The sequence below is a fragment of the Lupinus angustifolius genome, chromosome LG01 (genome assembly GCF_001865875.1).
Source record: "Lupinus angustifolius cultivar Tanjil chromosome LG01, LupAngTanjil_v1.0, whole genome shotgun sequence".
NCBI lineage: Eukaryota > Viridiplantae > Streptophyta > Magnoliopsida > Fabales > Fabaceae > Lupinus > Lupinus angustifolius.
The window spans coordinates 25,742,312-25,760,097 of record NC_032009.1 but is presented as its reverse complement, the minus strand read 5'-3'; the positions used below and the strand labels follow the sequence as shown (position 1 = coordinate 25,760,097).

The following is a 17,786-nucleotide window of genomic DNA, read 5'->3' as shown; positions in this document are numbered from 1 at the left end:
ATTTGGATCAAAGAATCAATAATGTTTGAAAATGTACAATAAATAGTGTAAAAAACTCTTGCAGGTATAATTTTTTCTCTCTCTCAAGGTTAAAACATATAAAAATACAACTATATACAAGTTAAATTAAATGCATTATGCTAATTGTTAAATATAAATTGTTTTGTCTCCTAGAAGGAGGGAGAAAAAAGAAAAAAAAAACGTGAGAGACTTGTTCACTTGCAAATCTGAGAATACAAAAAAAACGGATACATCTCTTCACTCTTCTCTCACATTCTCCTCTTCCAACATTTCCCAACCCTTCTTCACTGTAAGACCTTTTCTTACCCCTCTCTCTATATTTTACTCTCAAACTTTTACTTAGTTTCATTTCTCATAATATTTTTCCTTTAACTCTTACCAATTTCATTATGGCGGGAACCCATGTTTTTTACGCCGTCACAAAGCCCATTATTCAAATTTTCATTTCCCCTTTCGTTTTTTTACTATTCTCAATGTTGTGTGTGCTTTTTGTTCATTTCGTTCGGTTTTGTTTTTACGACAATTGGTGCTGTGTTTAATGTTTCGGCGTTTGCGTATTTTGTTACTGGAGCTGTTTTTGTTATGAGATATTGAAAACGGCGCATTCTAGGGTTTTCTTTTGTTCTATTGCAATAAAGGTGTTTCTTTTCAATGTTGGGTGTTTTGATATTCAACGTAGGGCATTGCATGTGCTTTAATATAGAAAAAAATGTTTCTTTTTGTTTTTTTGTTTATTGGGTGTTGGGAATGAACGTTTTGGGGTTTCTTATGAGCCTCTGTGATGCATTTTTAGCTGAGTGCTTTGATTATAGATTGATGGTGTTCCTCAATTTTGTACGGGAAAGTCTTTATTGGTTGGTTTGTGACTCGGACACGTTGCCTTTGATTAATGAATTTGATCGACATAGTATTGTGATGCAGTTCAAAACACGTTTCAACTTGTTAAAGTGTGCCAACTTACGTGGGTTAACTGGAGTACTGGACTATGAAAGCGTACATACACTTCAAAATAGTCGTCGTTTGTGCTTGTATCAGACATTCATACTTGTTTTTTATAACTTAATACATCGACATTTTTGAATTCTTATACCATTTTAAATGGAGATGCCCCAATAAGACTTGATATTTTATGTTGACTTTATTATAGCTGTGTTGTGTCCTATAGTTTTTAAAATTTTGTCATAAAATTTGCCATATCTCCATTCCAAGTTGTTTCGTATCTTTGTCCCATGGGCTGTGTCATATCCATGCTTCCGGTGATTTTTGAAGGAAACCAGATAGAAATCAGTGACAACATTTTCTATTTTACTTTTTGAAATGTCAGGAATCACAGGTTTAATGGTTTTCTAAAAGATAAAATTCACCCAGCTAAACTAACTTTGGGACAGGTGGATTCTGATTTTCATTTTGTGGTTGCTTATAGCATGTTGAGTAACTATATGGTCATACTGCTGAGTGCTGAGAGGTTTCCGTTCTGTCAAATTCTTAATGCAGGGTGCTTGTCTCTGTTTGACAGGAACTGAGGTTCTTTCTCTATGCCTCTTTTAAGGAGAAAGCCATCTGCTTTGGCCGAGCCACCGAAGGATTTGAAGCCAGATGAGCTTGTTTACCAAATTCGATTTACAAAAGAAATATTTCGTGATTATCAGTATCCTTTGTAGTAATCTACTTTTGTTGTTTTGTTTATTAATCATTTTTTAACTTGAGAGTGGTAAAGAGTTATATTAGTATGTCTAACTCAGCATTTTGGACTAGATGTTTGAAAGTTCATTGACAATGTATGTCTGGCATTTCATATTTGGTCTCAGCAAGGAGAGGATAATGTTTGGTTTGCCTTAACATGAAGTAGTGAATACTTGAACTTTTTAAATCTATATCGGCAAAGGATTTGGATGTGTAAAGTCTCTGGAAAAACTGGCTTGACTTATGAAGAGGCTTTGGTGTCAGAACAACGTGCCACCGAGAAAGTTCAACAGTTTCCTAAAGAATTAACGGCACCTGCTCTACAGATTATTCAGTACAGTAAGATCTACTCTGTTCTGAGATGAAGAAGTATTTGTTAATGCATTTATGCATGGGGTTTTTTTTTCTTTTTCTTTATGACTTTTTATAAACAGGCCATTTCCTTTTCTTCTGCACGAGTAAATTAATGTTGTTTAGTTGTCTGCATTTTTTGAAAATTATATTCATATAAATATAAGAATGTATGGTTGCTTATATACAAGGGTGATGTTCAATATATAAATTCTTGCAATACAAAGTAAGGTGCTTGAGATGTGCATATTTATAGTTTATATGGATAGTGATATTTAATTTTAATCCCACTGCTGGACTAGTGACTTGAAGGTGTATATCACTCGAATGGCTGAACCAAAATACGATCCTGTTTTGATCCACAGTAATGGTGTTTGGAAGAAAAATAGAGGTGTCTGTTAACTCTGGTAATCAGATAAATAGGAATTTATCAAAGAAATGCTCACTTCTCAGCCAGAATTCACTGATTCTTGGTAGGGATTGGTTGTAATTGTCTTTATTGAAGGAATAGGAAGAATTTACAAGAAGAGTTTGTGTGTACAAGGAAGATCCCACAATCCTCCCCTTTCTGATTCCACAATCAGACTTATTGTCTAACTAACTGACTACCCATAAGCTACTCTTTCTATTTAAAGGCTTCCTAATTAACTACCTAAGGGTAAAGTAGGAAGTTTGCTATTTACTTAGCCAAACTTTCTTCTTCCCTCTTTTATATACATTTTTAATCTTAGGTTCACCCTTACTCTTATCAGTGTCTTTGGACTTCTATGCCGCACTGAAATTCGGGGTTCCTTTATTGTCCTAGGTTTGCAATTGTCTGTGTCTACAAAAGGTTTCAAATTAAGTTTTCTGTTTTCATTCAGCAGAGTATTATATCATATACATTTATTCATTATATTGTGTTAGAGTAATATTGCTGGAAGCATTTACAGATATCAAATTAAAGCTGCTAAGTGATGCCATAACTTATATGGATTTAGACTTCTTAAATGTGGTTTGTAAACAGTTAACCAAAAAATTACTTAAAGAACTCGAGAATGTTTATGAGAAACTCAAAACGACAAAAGGTATGCATGATTAGGAATTTATTGTAAATTTTCTTTAGAATTGGGTATAGAATTACTTTGCTTTTAACCAACAGGCCTGCACTATGTTTCATTTTGTATGTTATTGCTAAGTGATCTCTTTGTTTTCGTAGGTATGCTCCCTTTGAAGGATCTCGCTGATTCTATTAATGAAAAATTGCTGGGACATTTGTTTGTGGGTGCTGAACTGTTTGTGAAAAAGGATGATGGAGTGTATCCATGCAAAATATTGAAAGTCATCCTGGAGGGAGTTGAAAAATGCCGTTATGAGGTAGTTTGGCTCAACAAGGACAAGAATATAACGGAAACAACATATGTCTGTGCGGAAGATTTGGTGCAAAAGAAGCCTCTTTTTAGTAGAAATATTTTGAAGTCTTTTATCCGGGAGTCCACATACCGGAATGCCCCTTGGGTTTTACATGAAGAACTGGCACAAAAACATGGAATCTCAACTGACATTCCCGAGGTGTTACGAGGAAGGGTTTTCTTCAAAAATGGAATTTTAACCTGCTCCAAAAAAAGAAAAAATGAGGTACATATAGGAAGATATGGTAGTTTTAGTTCCTTTACTTTGCTATAAAAGAAAATTAATGATATTGATAAATAAGGTAGTAACAGTCATAGGCACTCATAGTTATTGATCGTGCACCATTATGCCACTGTTTTGTGGAGTGGTTCGTTCTGATCTCTATCGCATCCGATCAAAGCAACTATTTGATGCGGTTGCTGTTTTGTGTGGCTTCTCTCCCCTTTTCCCTCCATTCCCTTCACAGAGCTCTCTGACAAGGCGACCTCACTCGTTGTCGATCGCTCCATTCAACTCCTCCCAAATCTGTTTGGCTTTATATACATAGGGGACTAACCCTAAGGCCTAAGCCCACAGAAAGAAAAGGTAACCCTGTTTTTAAAAAAACAAAGATGTGATACTACGGGTTAAGATAATAGAAAACATAACAAATCGGATACCTGGCGTTACATTATTAGAGTTTTAAACAATCATTAACTAATAAAAAAGTATTACTCATTAATAATCAATATTTGAAAACGCCAAAGTTTTTTGTTATATAAACGCGTTATTTGCAAACTTCACATATTGTATATTCTTTAACGATTATATATACCTATATAATAAATGTGTACTCCCTGTAAATATGGTCACTTTTGATTTTAGCCCAAGCCAAGTTTTTTGTTTGGTCTGTATCCCAAAGTTTAAAAAAAATTGTTTTTAGCCCCTACTGTCATACTGGCACTGTTAAGAATGATGTGGCAAACAGAGTGCCACATCATTGGTGTCATTTAGTTGGCATGCACACATTGGCCTCACAGCGGTGACATGAGCTAAAATGACGTGACAACCACTTTTTGCAGAAATCCTAAAACTCAAGGGTTTGTGTTCCCTTCTCGCTATAAAATCAGCACCGAGGCCAGAAGTTTAGCAGCTATCTTGCTGCAGTATTAAGGTTTTTGAGGTCAGCCACTACACGCTGTTAATTGGTTATCAGCTATCGATAACTGTGGTAACAGTACATGAGCACAACACATATGGTATCTGTGGCTTTCATGATGGTTTATTAATGAATTTTATGATACTAATTTTTCTATTTCAAAACTATCTTGTTCAGGAATCAATGGAGGAAACTGAAATCAGCAACAAAAGGAAGAATGTGGATTGTTCTGCCCAAAAGGAAGGTAAAGTTCAGGATTGATTAAGAAGATTTTTGGCCGATGACCAATGTTTATTTGTTATAAACTTGTTTAAATAGTTAAGTTTCTTGGTAGAGTATATTTTGATTTTTCATGAGTTCTAAAATTCATTTTTATCCTCCATCCTTCTCTTGTTCTCTATTTCGTTGGAATCAGGTGGTCTGTTGTACAGAGGAGTGGAGGTGCATCTCTTGTTGTGTATCTAACTAGAAAACATTTCCTCTCTTTATTTAGAAATTAAAACTGTTTAATAAATTTGTATTAAATCACAGAAGTTTTGTTAAACATAATATCATACGTTTTTTAAGAGAAGATTAAAACTCCTTATGATTTTATTCTATCTAAAGGGTTTTGTGCTATCTCAATGTTTTGCAGGAAATGACCAACACATAGACGAGCCAATCAAATATCCAATTGATGATCTATTGGTGAAGCCTGGCCCAGATGATCCTGTTTTCACTACTCGTCCTTCTCCTTCGAGAGACTTTAATATTCCAATGGATTGTGTAGGAGATCTCTTAATGATTTGGGATTTTTGTACTTCTTTTGCCAAACTGTTGCATCTGTGGCCCTACTCTCCAGAAGATTTTGAAAATGCAATACGCCATAGGGAAAGCAATGTGGTTCTCCTTGTGGAATCTCATGCAGCACTCTTTCGTGTTCTCATCAATGATGACGGAGAATACTCTACAGCCATAAAGAAAAGAAGATCGAAGTATAAGGTTACCATCTCAAATATATGTCTCTTTTGTCCAACTGAATCTTTCTTTTTCTTATTTGGTAATCTTTCCTAACTTGTCATTATTGTTTTTGATATGTTAATATTACATTCATTTTTATTTTCAGATTACAATGATTAATTGGTCAGAGTATTTATCCGAATTTATAGAGATGATCAATATTCCTGGACTACACCAATATGAAGCTACCATTAAACGGGGACAATATGGTCTTGTAGATGTTAATGCTAAATTAGAAATCTTATCGGAATTGGTTAATCGAGTCCTTGAAACAGGAATTTTCAGGGGGGAAATGGATAAACTTATTGAAGAGCGACAGGTACTTGGGGCCTCTAGAAGGGAAGAGGCACTGGAAGATGGCAGGAAAAGAAGGAAAAAAAAGGAGCAGTTGAAAGCTGGGCCAGAAAGCAATGGAGTTGTGGATGGAAATCATCTGAACAATGCAAGTGTCTCAACAAACAATAATCATGGCATGCAGAATGGAGACGTGGGAGAGAAAAGAAACGGAGAAATCAAACCATCTAGGAATGATACACCGTGTAGAAGGTTAGATTTAGGGTGCTGTTTCTGCTTAACCGTGTGTATATCTGCAATTAACTTTTCTGTTTGTTGGTTACTGCATTTCACTTTTTTTCTTTTACAAATCAATCTGCAGTGGGATCAAACATTTAAATCCTGCTTCAAAAAAGACACAGAAGAAAGTGTCTTCAGAGGTGGAAGAACCGATAGAACATGGAAAAGTTGTATCCAGTAAGAAATTACAGAAACAATTGAAGGGTGATAAGGATCCATCAGAGAAGAATTGTTCAGAACAAAGGGTGCTGCCAATCTCTCTGCTTAGACTGCTTTCTGTTCTTTAGATTGATTTTTATTGAAATTGGTTATTGTTTATTATACAACAAGAACCAAGCCTTAATCCCACTAGGTGGGGTTGGCTACATGTTTATTATATAGATAATATTTTTATTCACATTGTTTGTTTTTTATTGATGCAGAAGAAGCTGAATTTAGAGCTGAAGGAAACAACAGAAAATGGAAAAGAATTATCCGGAAAGAAACTACCGAAACAATTGAATGGTGAGACGGATCCATCAGAGCAGAATAGTGTAGAACAAAGGGTGCTGCCACTATCTCCCTGCTTATATTGTTGCCCATTCTTTTTATTGATTTTTATTGACATTGTTTATTATAACAGAGAGAATATTTTGAACGGGAGATGGACAAACGGTTAATTAGGAGAAGCCCATTAGGTAAGGACAGAGATTATAATAGGTATTGGTGGTTCCCTCGTGATGGGAGGCTATTTGTTGAAAGTTCTGATTCGAAGGAGTGGGGATACTACAGCAGCAAGGAAGAGGTACTAGATGAAGATATGCTGCTATCTTTGCATTCTCTGCATATTTGTTTTTTAAATTTTCTGTTTGACATGCTTGAATAGGTTGATGCACTGATGGGTTCACTGAATTGCAAGGGTGAGAGGGAAAGGGCACTGCAAAAACAATTGGGAAAATATTATAAACGTATATGGTGAGTTAGAATTGCTTTTCAATGTATGACATGCGTGGAATACCTTCATAGCTTTTTTTCCTTCCTTCCATGCACTATGTGAAATCGAGGAAAATTGAATATGAAGTTGGTTTAACAGTCTACTTGTGTAAAATGGGGGACCTTTAAGTTGGGTTAATCAGTATTCTGAAGTTGTTAGCTATGGCTAAAGCGAAATATTATGTACTATAATTTGTTATCACTGCAGATATATTATTTACCATGATAGTATAAATAACTTAATTGGAGTCCTTGTTTCCCATTCAGGTGCTGTTCATATAGAATGAGCACAAACTTATTATTCTTAAATAAGTACTAGTCTGTGAAACACACCTACATATATGCAATTGAGAGAGACAGTGGAGACTAGATTTAACAAAAAATAGGTGAAATGTGAAGAACTACGGAAGATAATAACATTTAGATTCTTTTATTGTTTGAACGTACTTTTACTTTAGTAGCAATAGCTGGTAGTAGTTTATTTAACAGACATTATTCTTGATATATTTTTTGGAACAAAGAGAATTTTGAAAGCCGCTTCAAGGTTCACTTTAGTAACTCTGTTTATCCTTTTCATTATATGTTTACAGCTCAGAGCTCCAGAAAAGATCGAAGGATTTGATGCACAAGGATGAAGTGGATGAGTCCGTGGTTCGAAGGTCTACTCGTGTTCGAGCTCCACCTCGGCAAAACCCTGCTAATGCATTCCTCAGATATGTTAACAAGTGGAAGGAAGAGTAGCTGGTCTCAAATCCACCTTCAAACAGATGAAGCCTAGAACTTCTCAACTGAGCTAGTTGGGTTCATAGCCTGGAGATTAGAAATAGGGATCAAGTAGTTTTTTTATCCATTTTTTGGATGTTGGACAAGCATGTATGTTTGCTTGTTTCTAAAATTTTGTATATGACATACCATTCTTTAATAACAGCAAGCAGAAACTGGTAAAAATTGTCATTTTAGTTATGAATGACAAAGATGGGAATAAAGACAGTTTTGCTGTTATCATGGTGAAAGAGGGCCATAGAGAAGTGGTGGTGCTGCAGTGGGTGGAGTGAGGTGGTGGTAGAGGGTGCTGCACTGGGTTGGGAGAGAGTATTGTTGACTAAGTTGGAAATTTTAGTGGGCTAAAAATTCCTGGGGTAGCATAACATCATGTTCAATTGTTCATTATGTTTGTTGTGTCACAATATTCACCATGTTCTGATAGATCAAATGGAATGGGAAGGTTCATTGGTTGGTAGTTTTTGGGATTAAAAAATATAGCAACCTTTACCTTTTCATGTTTTCCCAAATGTCTCAAATTCTTCTCATTAGCTTGGAACCAATAAAAAAATGAAAACATTCAAACAATAGAAAGGTGACTTATCTTCCAAATCATTGCTTCTCTTTTTATTCCATAATAATGTTTTTGGCGATATTGTTGTGACTTTCTAGTTTCTAATATGGAAGACAGTAAAATCATCTATTTTCACTTAAAGCTCTACACCAAGAAATTAGATCACAACATAATAACCCACTGTTTATAATTTTTTTTCATTAAATTAATATTAATAAATTCAAAAAATATTTACAAATATTATCTTACATTCCTTAAAATTTCACAAATGTTAGGTGTTAAAATTATTTAAGAGTACCTATTTAAAGAGGGATAAAAACCAAATTTAATAGCACCAATTAATATTTTCTTAAGATTTAAAAGTATTTAATTAGAACCTCCAGTACAACATCCCAAAAACATTTCTTTTTGCTTGCAAAATAAAGCTACATTAATCTACTTTAATTAATATTTTTAATCAAATTATAATAAACACATATCGCATAGGAATAAAAAAGGAAGCAGAAATTACATCTACTTATTAATTATTCCCTTTAAAATATAAAATTCCTGAATTAGATTTTTTAATCATTGCACTTATAATAGTAGCTTAGAATATCTATTGTTGCAGAGGAATCTTAGTTTGATGCCTGCACCAGCCACGACCATGTTCTTAACTCTTAATCTAACAAAGTATATATAATTACACTTGTTTGATGAACTACCTATTTTATGCCTTTTTCAGATTTAATAACATGCTGTGATGCCTAATATAGCTTAATGTCACAATCTTAATATTACTTTTCTAAAACATACTGCGATGCCTTCAGCACACAATGAATTATACAATATTATTTTTTTACACTAGTTTACACTTTCATAAAATTTAAATAATTTCACTACATTTGTACTCTGTTTTTTATAATTCCTAAAAGTTTGTTTTATAAACACTTTACTTCCATATATTTTTACATGCTATTTCGGTTGCACTTTTATTGGATTTTTTTAACACGTACCTAACAAAATACCGGAAAACTAAGAAAAACTCTTATAGCATCTATATGTTTGGATATTTTAGTATTAAAAGAAGTTTTGGTATAATGAATATTATTTTGATTCTTTTACTCATAAATATTTTTAAAATTGTGATTATCAAATATCCATAAAATATGTTTAACCATTTACCTTAAATTATAATATATTTTTATTGCTTAAAAATGTAACAGTTTTTGATATCTTTAGCTCATAAGATAAATAAGAGAATAACCCTTAAATTACCGGATAGTTAAACGAAACCTAAAGAATATAAATAGAGAAAAAGATATATCCACTAACCATATATAAACTTTATATATCATTCATATTAAATAAAATAATATAAATAAATGATATATATATAAATATTTAGACTGACAATTTATAAATATTAGAATGATGTAAATAATGTTTATGTTGCCCACCCTACACTTTCATGTTGACCAATTAAGATAGGCAACTTGTTGTACTATTTATTTCTTCAAGTCACAAATCTATCTTAAATCATAATAATATTGTTAGAAAAATCCATATCATAATAAAATTATCACTTTTAATAAATTTTTCCATAGACAAATCTTGAACCTACATGTTTATGCTTAATAGGAAAGAAATATATAACATAAACAAACAGACATTCTTACTATGTTTAGAATTTAAAATTTATGCACCATATAAAGTTTGGTAGACTCTCAAAAGTTTCGAGAGTTGATTAACATAAATCACAAAATGATTTAGTGACAATATAAAAAATACATATACTTCAAAATATATATATATATATATTAAATCCTTATTTTTATAACAAAATCTATCCTTAATAACAAACACTATTCTAGTGATAAACATCTATAATATAACAAAAAATCTCACTACGAAATTTTCTCAATATTCAAAAGTTGTGATTAATACTAAAAGTTCTTCCTTTCACACTTTTTGTTTAATGATTTGTGAAAGAAAATATCTGAGTCCTGTTGTTTGATACGTCTCTATAGGCAAAAGAATGGGAAACAAGAACAAAAGAGTGTGAAGTTACCAAATTGTAGCTTCTCATTGGAAAAGGAAGCTTCAGTCTTAAAGAGTAGGGACATTCCTCATCACTGTTGGTGCTTAACTTTTTCTTCATTTACCTTTTAGATTTTTCTCTAACCCAATTTATAATATAATATATATTTCTCATATTACAAATATATTCACACAAACACTGTATCTTACTAGGTAATTTGATTTGCTAGCTATCTATTTCTTTCTAACTCTGTTACCCAATTAACAATTTCATGTCATATGCTAAAAAGATTCCAACTTTGAAGTAAGAGAAAAGCTAGAAATTTGATATTGGGTTTGAGACTTTGATTTATCAGTGCATCCTTAGCTTATAACTTGCCATCTTTGTCTTTGTATCAATCTTTGAAGGTACATATCTTTTTTTTTGTTGGTTAATTATTTTGTTTGTAATTTTTGCTTTATTGATGAGTGTTTTTTTGCTTGCCCTTAAATATAATCACATCAATTTTGGTTTTTTAAGTTTCTATTTTTCTGAATTCCATGGTTTAATTTAGATCTGACCATTTGGCTTCTGGTTCCTAAAGTTTGTAACTTTTGATTATTTTCTTTAATCCCATTTATTTGAATTGTCATAGTTGATCGAAGTAATGAACTTTCTAACCTGGTATTTTTTCCTATGTTGCAGGTTAGTGGTTCAGATTTTGATTGCTGCTATAGTAGTTAAGGCGCTGGCATTTAGTTTCTGGCAGTACCCTTCTGCCACAAAATGTAAGTTTCATCACTATCTGAGTTCATTACTTGTACTATGGTGGAAGGTAATTTTATATAAGACAATTTAATAGGCTTGTGATAGCAACTTTTTTGTTTGTTTTGGATTAATTAATAATTACCTTTCACTTTCATAGAGAAATTATGTATAATAGTTAAACAGCTTAATGCAATATGAACCCAAGTTTTGCTTTATGCTTCAAAATGTTAACTCATAAACTACTCCCCAATAATGTGAAGAAAAAAAAGTTACATTTAGTATTGTCTTTCATTAAAGGGTAAAAATTGTTTAGTGCAAGTTTCATATACCTTTATTTTCCAGTTGCCTTATGCTTAAAAAGTTCAGAAGGCTTTTACTCATTCGATTCTAGTTGATAAACTGCATAATTTTATTTTAGCGGATACTTGACTCTATTTTCAATGTTTGTTTCCTTGTATGAAATATCTTTTAATTTGTTAAATCATATTTCATTCTTTGATCTTTATCTAGAAAAAGATGGCAGCTGAACTAGTGAGTGCTGCCACAACTGGAAAACTTGTTGAAATTGATTGGATGAAAAATATTGCAATTTGTGAATTAGTTGCTCATGATCACAGGTATTCCACAACTTTCTTTTTGTTATACAGCGTTGTTTCTTTCTGATTGATCAATCCCCGAAACATCACGAAATTGAACTCATTTCATTTTTTAACATGGATTCTTATCTCTTACATTTTTCTTATGGCGCTTGGTAATTTGTATTTCCATTTTGGTTTTCATGTGAATCAAACTTATGATCTCCAGATTCTCTACCATAACCCTACCACTACTGTCATTATCACTTGAGCTATGCTCAAGTGGCTAATTGTGCATTTTTTATGGAAAGATAATCATTGTGAATGATCATATTTTTATCTCATGCCGAATTTGATTGCCGGACTCTTTCTGTCTTTGTCATTAGAACCCTCCAGTTTTGTGAAAAACTGATCATAAGGATACATGTTTACCACTATGCCTAGCTTGATATTGTGAGTGGCCTTTGAAGTGATTTTACTATTTTTAACCATTATATTCTTTTTGAACATTCAGGCAAGCTAAAGATGTTGTTAAAGCTATAAAAAAGAGACTGGGTAACAAAAAACCCAATACTCAACTTTATGCAGTCATGGTGAGTATAATAATGACTTCATTATGAATTTGTTATTTATATTTTTTCATGCGAAACTTTCTAAATAGTTTTACCCATACCCACAATGTATATGAAGACACTTTGGTGATGCTTAGTTTTCACTGTCTGATGAACTTGTTTTATGTGACTTTCTTTTAATGAAAATTGTACATTTTACATTGCTTGCTTTCTTGTACTGTGGTGTTCTACTAAGTAATCTTTCATATATTGATTTTCTAGTTGTTGGAAATGCTTATGAACAATATTGGAGATCATATTCACCAGCAGGTGATTGATACAGGAATAATTCCTATTCTTGTGAAAATTGTGAAGAAAAAGGTGAGGTTTTCTCCTAGCATACTATTTTCCTTTAATGATGTTAAACTTTCCTTAATATCTACTTTTATGGGGTCTTTCTTCTGTGACTGCAGTCGGATTTCCCTGTACGGGAGCGTATATTTCTCCTACTTGATGCTGCACAAACATCAGTTGGTGGTGCTTCTGGAAAGTTTCCGCAGTATTATAATGCATATTATGATTTGGTGGTAGGTACAAGTATCTGAAGAACTACCCTGTGATTTTCTTATCGGTTTGATCGAAAGATTATTAGATTAAATTAGGTGGCAGCTGGACTATTGTCTTAGCAGAATAAGAAAGAAGTGAGGCTCTTTAAGCTATACACTTTTTAGAACCTAAGTGATTTCTGCAAGGTTTGTGGTTTCACTAGGTGAAACCATAAGTAGAAGTAGCTGATGTGGTGCACAATTTTCAATTTAGTTGGATGCTGAATTTCTTTTTTGAGTAAAATTTTGGCGGAAAGGAGGTTACTCTTCGAGGTCTGCCACAGCCCACAAGACACAACAAAGGCTTCCCATGGTACTTACAGATCAGATGACCATTGATAAGTATCACTAATGATAGACACCGAGTAGGAATCAAACCCAAGACCTTTTTGTCGATGCTGTTTGATCCTACCAGTTCAGCCAACCCTCGTTGGCTGGAAATTGAATCTTTAATTGCTTGCTAGAAGGTGTATTCCTGAGTTCTTATTTGAACAGTTTAGTTGGTGCACACTGCATATGCTACGTTAGGGAAGGGTGGTCAGGTCATACGGTAGTTGCTGTTATAGGTTTATGTGCTGCAATTGTAATGATTATAAGGGTAAACTGTGCTAAGTAGTAGGAAAATAAGAATGATCCTTAAGTATTACATTTGCAGCGGATGGTATTCTGCATCTATAATGGGTATCAGTCATTGAGAGTCTTTCCCTTTGCTATTGTACTTCTCTTTCTAAAATGTTTGTTACCTGAACCACAAACACCCGCAATTTTCCAAATCCATTTGCACGATATATAAGTAATAATATTCACTTGGGAATACATTTGTCATCAGTAGTCTATTATTTGTCTGCTGGATGACCCAAACTTTTGTTTATACTTTTTACAGAGTGCTGGAGTGCAGTTTCCTCAAAGGGCTCAAGTTGTCCAATCAAACTGTCCTAGTTCACAGCCTAATAGGACTAATAATGTACCGAAGAGGGAGTACGCCTTGCCTAGCCATGGAGAGGTTGCTCAGCCAGCAGAGTCCCGAACTGTTCCTGGATCTAGGTGGCTTCTACTTTTCAGTTTTAGTATACTTGTGGTTGACGGTTCTTTAGAAACCCTTTTGAATGGATATACATATACCCTTCACTTTGTGGGATTCTCATTGCCACTTATTAACAGGATCTTTGGGAACTCTTCTTCAAATGAATGTATTGAAAAGGGTATCTTATGATAAGATTTAAAAGAAATTATTTTGTGGATAGAAACTGAGTGATCATGAGATCACGGGTTGAAATCCGGGAAACAACCTTTTCACTTGCGGGGTAAGGCTGCGTGCATCCACCCTCCCCATACCCCATTAAGTGGGAGCCTCATGCATTGGGCTGCCATTTTTTAGAAACTGGGATAAGATTTATCCAAATACATTAGTTTTTATTTTCTTAATAAAAAAAGGAATGAAAAGGTATAAGTTTGAAAATAGGTTTTTAGTTAGATACTCTCTTTGTTTTTTTGTTTTTTTTTATAAAATAAAAAACATGGATGATTCTTGATCTGGAGATTGTTGACTTTGTCACTGATCTGGTGGATAAGTATCATTCTATATACATTTGTTCTTGTCGTCATTTTCATATAGCTAAGAACATCTCTTACTCCTGAATTGTATTTTGCAGCATTATTCAAAAGGCTAGTGATGTATTGGAAGTTCTAAAAGAAGTTCTTGATGCTGTTGATGCCCAACATTCTCAGGTGAGCCAAGGATATCAATGATTACTGAAAACAGAATTTAAAATTAATGCTCCTCAAATATGTTTTGCTTCTTCTGGGTTTGAGATTGACAACAAGGAGACTTGAGAGGCTCAAGATAGTACTTAATAATTACAGAAAGTCCCCAATTACTAATGTGACGAATGACTATGATGATGTTGTCCTTTGAACATTTCTTATCTTGTGAATCTAATACCCTGATATATGTTTATGAAACATGTAAATAATCACACTCTGCCACAGTGCCACTTACTAAAAAATTTGAAAATATTTATTTCTTTTCTAGGGAGGCAGGGACGAGTTCACCCTTGACCTTGTCGAACAATGTTCATTTCAGAAGCAAAGGGTAATGCATCTTGTAATGGCTTCTAGGTAAGTCTGCTGTTGTAAATTGTAATTCATCTTGTAATGTTATGTTCATTTTGAACAATGTTTATGTTTATATTTTCTGCCATTTGCATATACAGTTTTTTGCTTTGTCTTTTCCAAAATTTAAATGATTTGGGCAATGTATATTAATACCTTTGCTTGTGCTGTGTTGGCATCATCTCAAAGAATTTGGTTTCTTTCCTTGATTGTTTGTAGAGATGAGAGGATAGTTTCTAAAGCAATTGAATTGAATGAACAGCTTCAGCAAGTTCTTGCAAGACATGATGATATGCTTTCTGCCAAAGCTACAACAACTGCTAATCACTTTGGCCATGAAGATGAGGAAGAAGAACCCGAACAATTGTTCCTAAGGTGCATTGCATGTGCTAAATTTATACTCTTTTTATCAAGCATAAATCTATATTTTGAATATGGATTCATATATAAAACTATATCTTGAATATTGATTCATCTATGTTGACTAATGCCTGGCAGATTACGCAAAGGAAAGGCGCATGCAAGACCTGAAGATGAAGAGGCTGAACCCGAGTTCCCTCACCTGGGTTTGCTTGAAGAGAGACTTAACCGTCCACTAATACGACCCCTCTCGTTGAGTCCATCTCGACTAGTTAATACTCGTCCTGCACCTGCTGTAATTCCTCCTCCAAGTACAAGGCAGAACAGCGAGCTTCCTCATGTAGCCATTCCACCACCGCCGGCAAAGCACATCGAGAGGGAGAGATTTTTTCAGGAAAATAAGAAAGGCAGTGCAACCTTAGGTGGCCACCTAAGAGGCCTCTCCTTGAATAGTCACAATGGTAGCAGCTCTCATAGTGGTAGCCTTGATTTTAGTGACTGGTCTCTTTAGAGAAGACCTCTCTTTAACTCTTCCTTGTTTGTTTGTCTTTAAGTTGAGATGTTTTCTTTAGTCTTTGGTGGGTTTGTCATAAAACACATGTATTATTGATGAGTCTTTTGTGATCAAATGGCATGTGTTTGTGTGATAATGCTTTTGCTTTTCTAACCTCTAGAGTTGCTTGTTAGTATTCTTACAAATTAAAGTTATGGAACTCCATTTCATTTTATCTACCAAACATTACATAGTCTGATGTACTTTTATTTTTATCTACCTCACATTACATTTTATTTTAGACTCTACAAATTTGATAGTTTTGTTGAGAAATGAGTTTTCAGCTAAGTAATTCGTAGTTTCACACTCCTTAGTAATGATAAAATGTACTTTTACATGTGTAAATACCAAAACGATATTAATTTCTCTATATATTTTTTATATTTCAAAATTAACTATTGATTATTTGATTTTATTAAATATGAAAGCAAATTGGAGTTTATAGAAATGATGTTAGGAATGGGGGAGGAAAAAAGCAATGGAAAATACTCAACTAATGAGTTTAACTGAAAGATCACACAAGTGATCTTGACATTGGGGAGTTTTGGCACTTAACTTCAACTTATCTAAGCCCTTCATTTTAGGAATGGAGAAGCCCCAAGCAATGGGAGATTTCCCACTAATGGATTTAAGTGAATAACCACATAAATATGTATCTTACTTAAAACTTTAAGACATTAAATCTATAAATCTTATCATTTATAAGCTCTTCAACTCATTCATTCTTTTGGAATGTCGATTTATTTTACTCACTCGAAGTTTCCAACAAAGCAGAAGACAATTAAACATTGTATTTGCAAGCAAAATTGGTGATTCTCATGGCTAAAATGTGGTATGGATTTTTTTTGGTACTACTAAGAGTAGTTCGCACTCTTTTTTAGGTAAGGAATTAATTCATTTTGACGTGCGTGACTGTCCCTCCCAACAATCGTTCCCAGGAATCGAACTCTTGACCTTTTGATCATCATGAAATCTAGTGGAGTCTTACACCACTAGACCAATACTTTATTGGTAAATGTGGTTTGGATTTCATCACCAACAAAAAAAACTTGAGATGATAATAAAAATGTGGTTTATATACACATGTTTGCAAGGTTCCCATTGCTTCACTTCCATGACCTTAACTCATACTCCTTAATAATCCTGGTTGCCACCATCACACCACTACTTCTCTAGCATTTGTTACATGTATATTGAAATCCCAAGGTGTTACACTTAACTCTTTAGAGATTCTTGAACCTCACACTAATGAAGGTATCACAAATCAAAACCTCATGCTAGATAGAAATGAACAAGTTGAGCAACATCCAACATATAAGTTTTTTTGGGTGAAGATGTAGAGAGAAGTCCATTTATATGTTTATGTGTTCTCTTTTCAAATATTTGCATTTTTTGTATGTTGGTGAAACTATTTCTACTATACCATAGCATTCAATTATTTTACTTCATGAATATAATGAGGAATTGAGGAGTAAGTATTCCAAGTTACAACTTAATCCCCTCCCTAAAAGTTATACACACACAAAAACTAGATCAGATTAACAATAATGGACACTTGGTAGACAATTTATATAAAAAATCACCAAGCCTTAGAATTAGTTAGCATATATCATTAAGGGAAAAAGGTTAGACATCATTGATTCATAATATTAATTATCATATGATGCAAATACTTCCTCTCATTACAACAATTGCTTTGCATCCAACTATAATTAGTGTAAGTCCTACTTAAATGTTTCTAGAGGGAATACCCTGTACAGTTCTTAAATAGACTTTTATATATATATATATATATATA

General features: G+C 33.4%; 2 protein-coding genes and 1 long non-coding RNA gene across 15 annotated transcripts; 2 read left to right on the top strand and 1 right to left on the bottom strand.

Annotated features, from left to right (window-relative positions):
- Window positions 201-8,135, top strand: LOC109358463 (DDT domain-containing protein DDB_G0282237-like). Of its 5 annotated transcripts, XM_019602708.1 has the most exons (13): window positions 202-310; window positions 1,346-1,409; window positions 1,516-1,669; window positions 1,871-2,043; window positions 3,254-3,672; window positions 4,763-4,829; window positions 5,220-5,566; window positions 5,691-6,130; window positions 6,240-6,402; window positions 6,580-6,702; window positions 6,780-6,941; window positions 7,023-7,111; window positions 7,720-8,135. In XM_019602708.1, exons 3-13 carry the CDS (start codon window positions 1,557-1,559, stop codon window positions 7,868-7,870), a joined length of 2,247 nt encoding a protein of 748 aa, XP_019458253.1. In that variant the 5' UTR covers window positions 202-310; window positions 1,346-1,409; window positions 1,516-1,556; the 3' UTR covers window positions 7,871-8,135. The 5 variants fall into 5 exon arrangements, with proteins under 5 accessions (XP_019458261.1, XP_019458270.1, XP_019458245.1 ...); XM_019602716.1 differs by lacking the exon at window positions 1,346-1,409 and having other exon boundaries at window positions 201-310; window positions 1,538-1,669; XM_019602725.1 differs by lacking the exon at window positions 1,346-1,409 and having other exon boundaries at window positions 201-310; window positions 6,583-6,702.
- On the bottom strand, window positions 2,191-3,247 carry LOC109358530. Its single transcript, XR_002108978.1, has 2 exons — window positions 2,819-3,247; window positions 2,191-2,450 (listed from the first exon to the last, which is right to left on the bottom strand). It is a non-coding gene; the product is annotated as an uncharacterized LOC109358530 (long non-coding RNA).
- LOC109358486 (target of Myb protein 1-like) lies at window positions 10,407-16,169 on the top strand. Of its 9 annotated transcripts, none has more exons than XM_019602761.1 (12): window positions 10,407-10,560; window positions 10,775-10,892; window positions 11,170-11,252; window positions 11,743-11,849; window positions 12,322-12,400; window positions 12,641-12,739; window positions 12,832-12,945; window positions 13,847-14,007; window positions 14,616-14,691; window positions 14,996-15,081; window positions 15,295-15,450; window positions 15,574-16,169. In XM_019602761.1, the coding sequence occupies exons 4-12, from the start codon at window positions 11,749-11,751 to the stop codon at window positions 15,944-15,946; spliced, it is 1,245 nt and encodes a 414-aa protein (XP_019458306.1). In that variant the 5' UTR covers window positions 10,407-10,560; window positions 10,775-10,892; window positions 11,170-11,252; window positions 11,743-11,748; the 3' UTR covers window positions 15,947-16,169. The 9 variants fall into 9 exon arrangements, with proteins under 9 accessions (XP_019458306.1, XP_019458291.1, XP_019458323.1 ...); XM_019602746.1 differs by having other exon boundaries at window positions 10,407-10,585; XM_019602802.1 differs by lacking the exon at window positions 10,407-10,560 and having other exon boundaries at window positions 10,635-10,818; window positions 11,170-11,205; window positions 11,239-11,252.

What these genes read in the sequence shown, in the direction of transcription:
- LOC109358463 (XM_019602716.1), top strand. Translation starts at nt 1,557, where the DNA reads ATGCCTCTTTTAAGGAGAAAGCCATCTGCTTTGGCCGAGCCACCGAAG. An exon ending in GAAATATTTCGTGATTATCA is followed by an intron (nt 1,670 to 1,870) that starts GTATCCTTTGTA and finishes AACATGAAGTAG; the next exon opens with TGAATACTTGAACTTTTTAA. An exon ending in AAAGAAGATCGAAGTATAAG is followed by an intron (nt 5,567 to 5,690) that starts GTTACCATCTCA and finishes TTTTATTTTCAG; the next exon opens with ATTACAATGATTAATTGGTC.
- LOC109358486 (XM_019602778.1), top strand. Translation starts at nt 11,749, where the DNA reads ATGGCAGCTGAACTAGTGAGTGCTGCCACAACTGGAAAACTTGTTGAA. An exon ending in TTGATGCCCAACATTCTCAG is followed by an intron (nt 14,692 to 14,995) that starts GTGAGCCAAGGA and finishes TTTCTTTTCTAG; the next exon opens with GGAGGCAGGGACGAGTTCAC. An exon ending in CATCTTGTAATGGCTTCTAG is followed by an intron (nt 15,082 to 15,294) that starts GTAAGTCTGCTG and finishes GATTGTTTGTAG; the next exon opens with AGATGAGAGGATAGTTTCTA.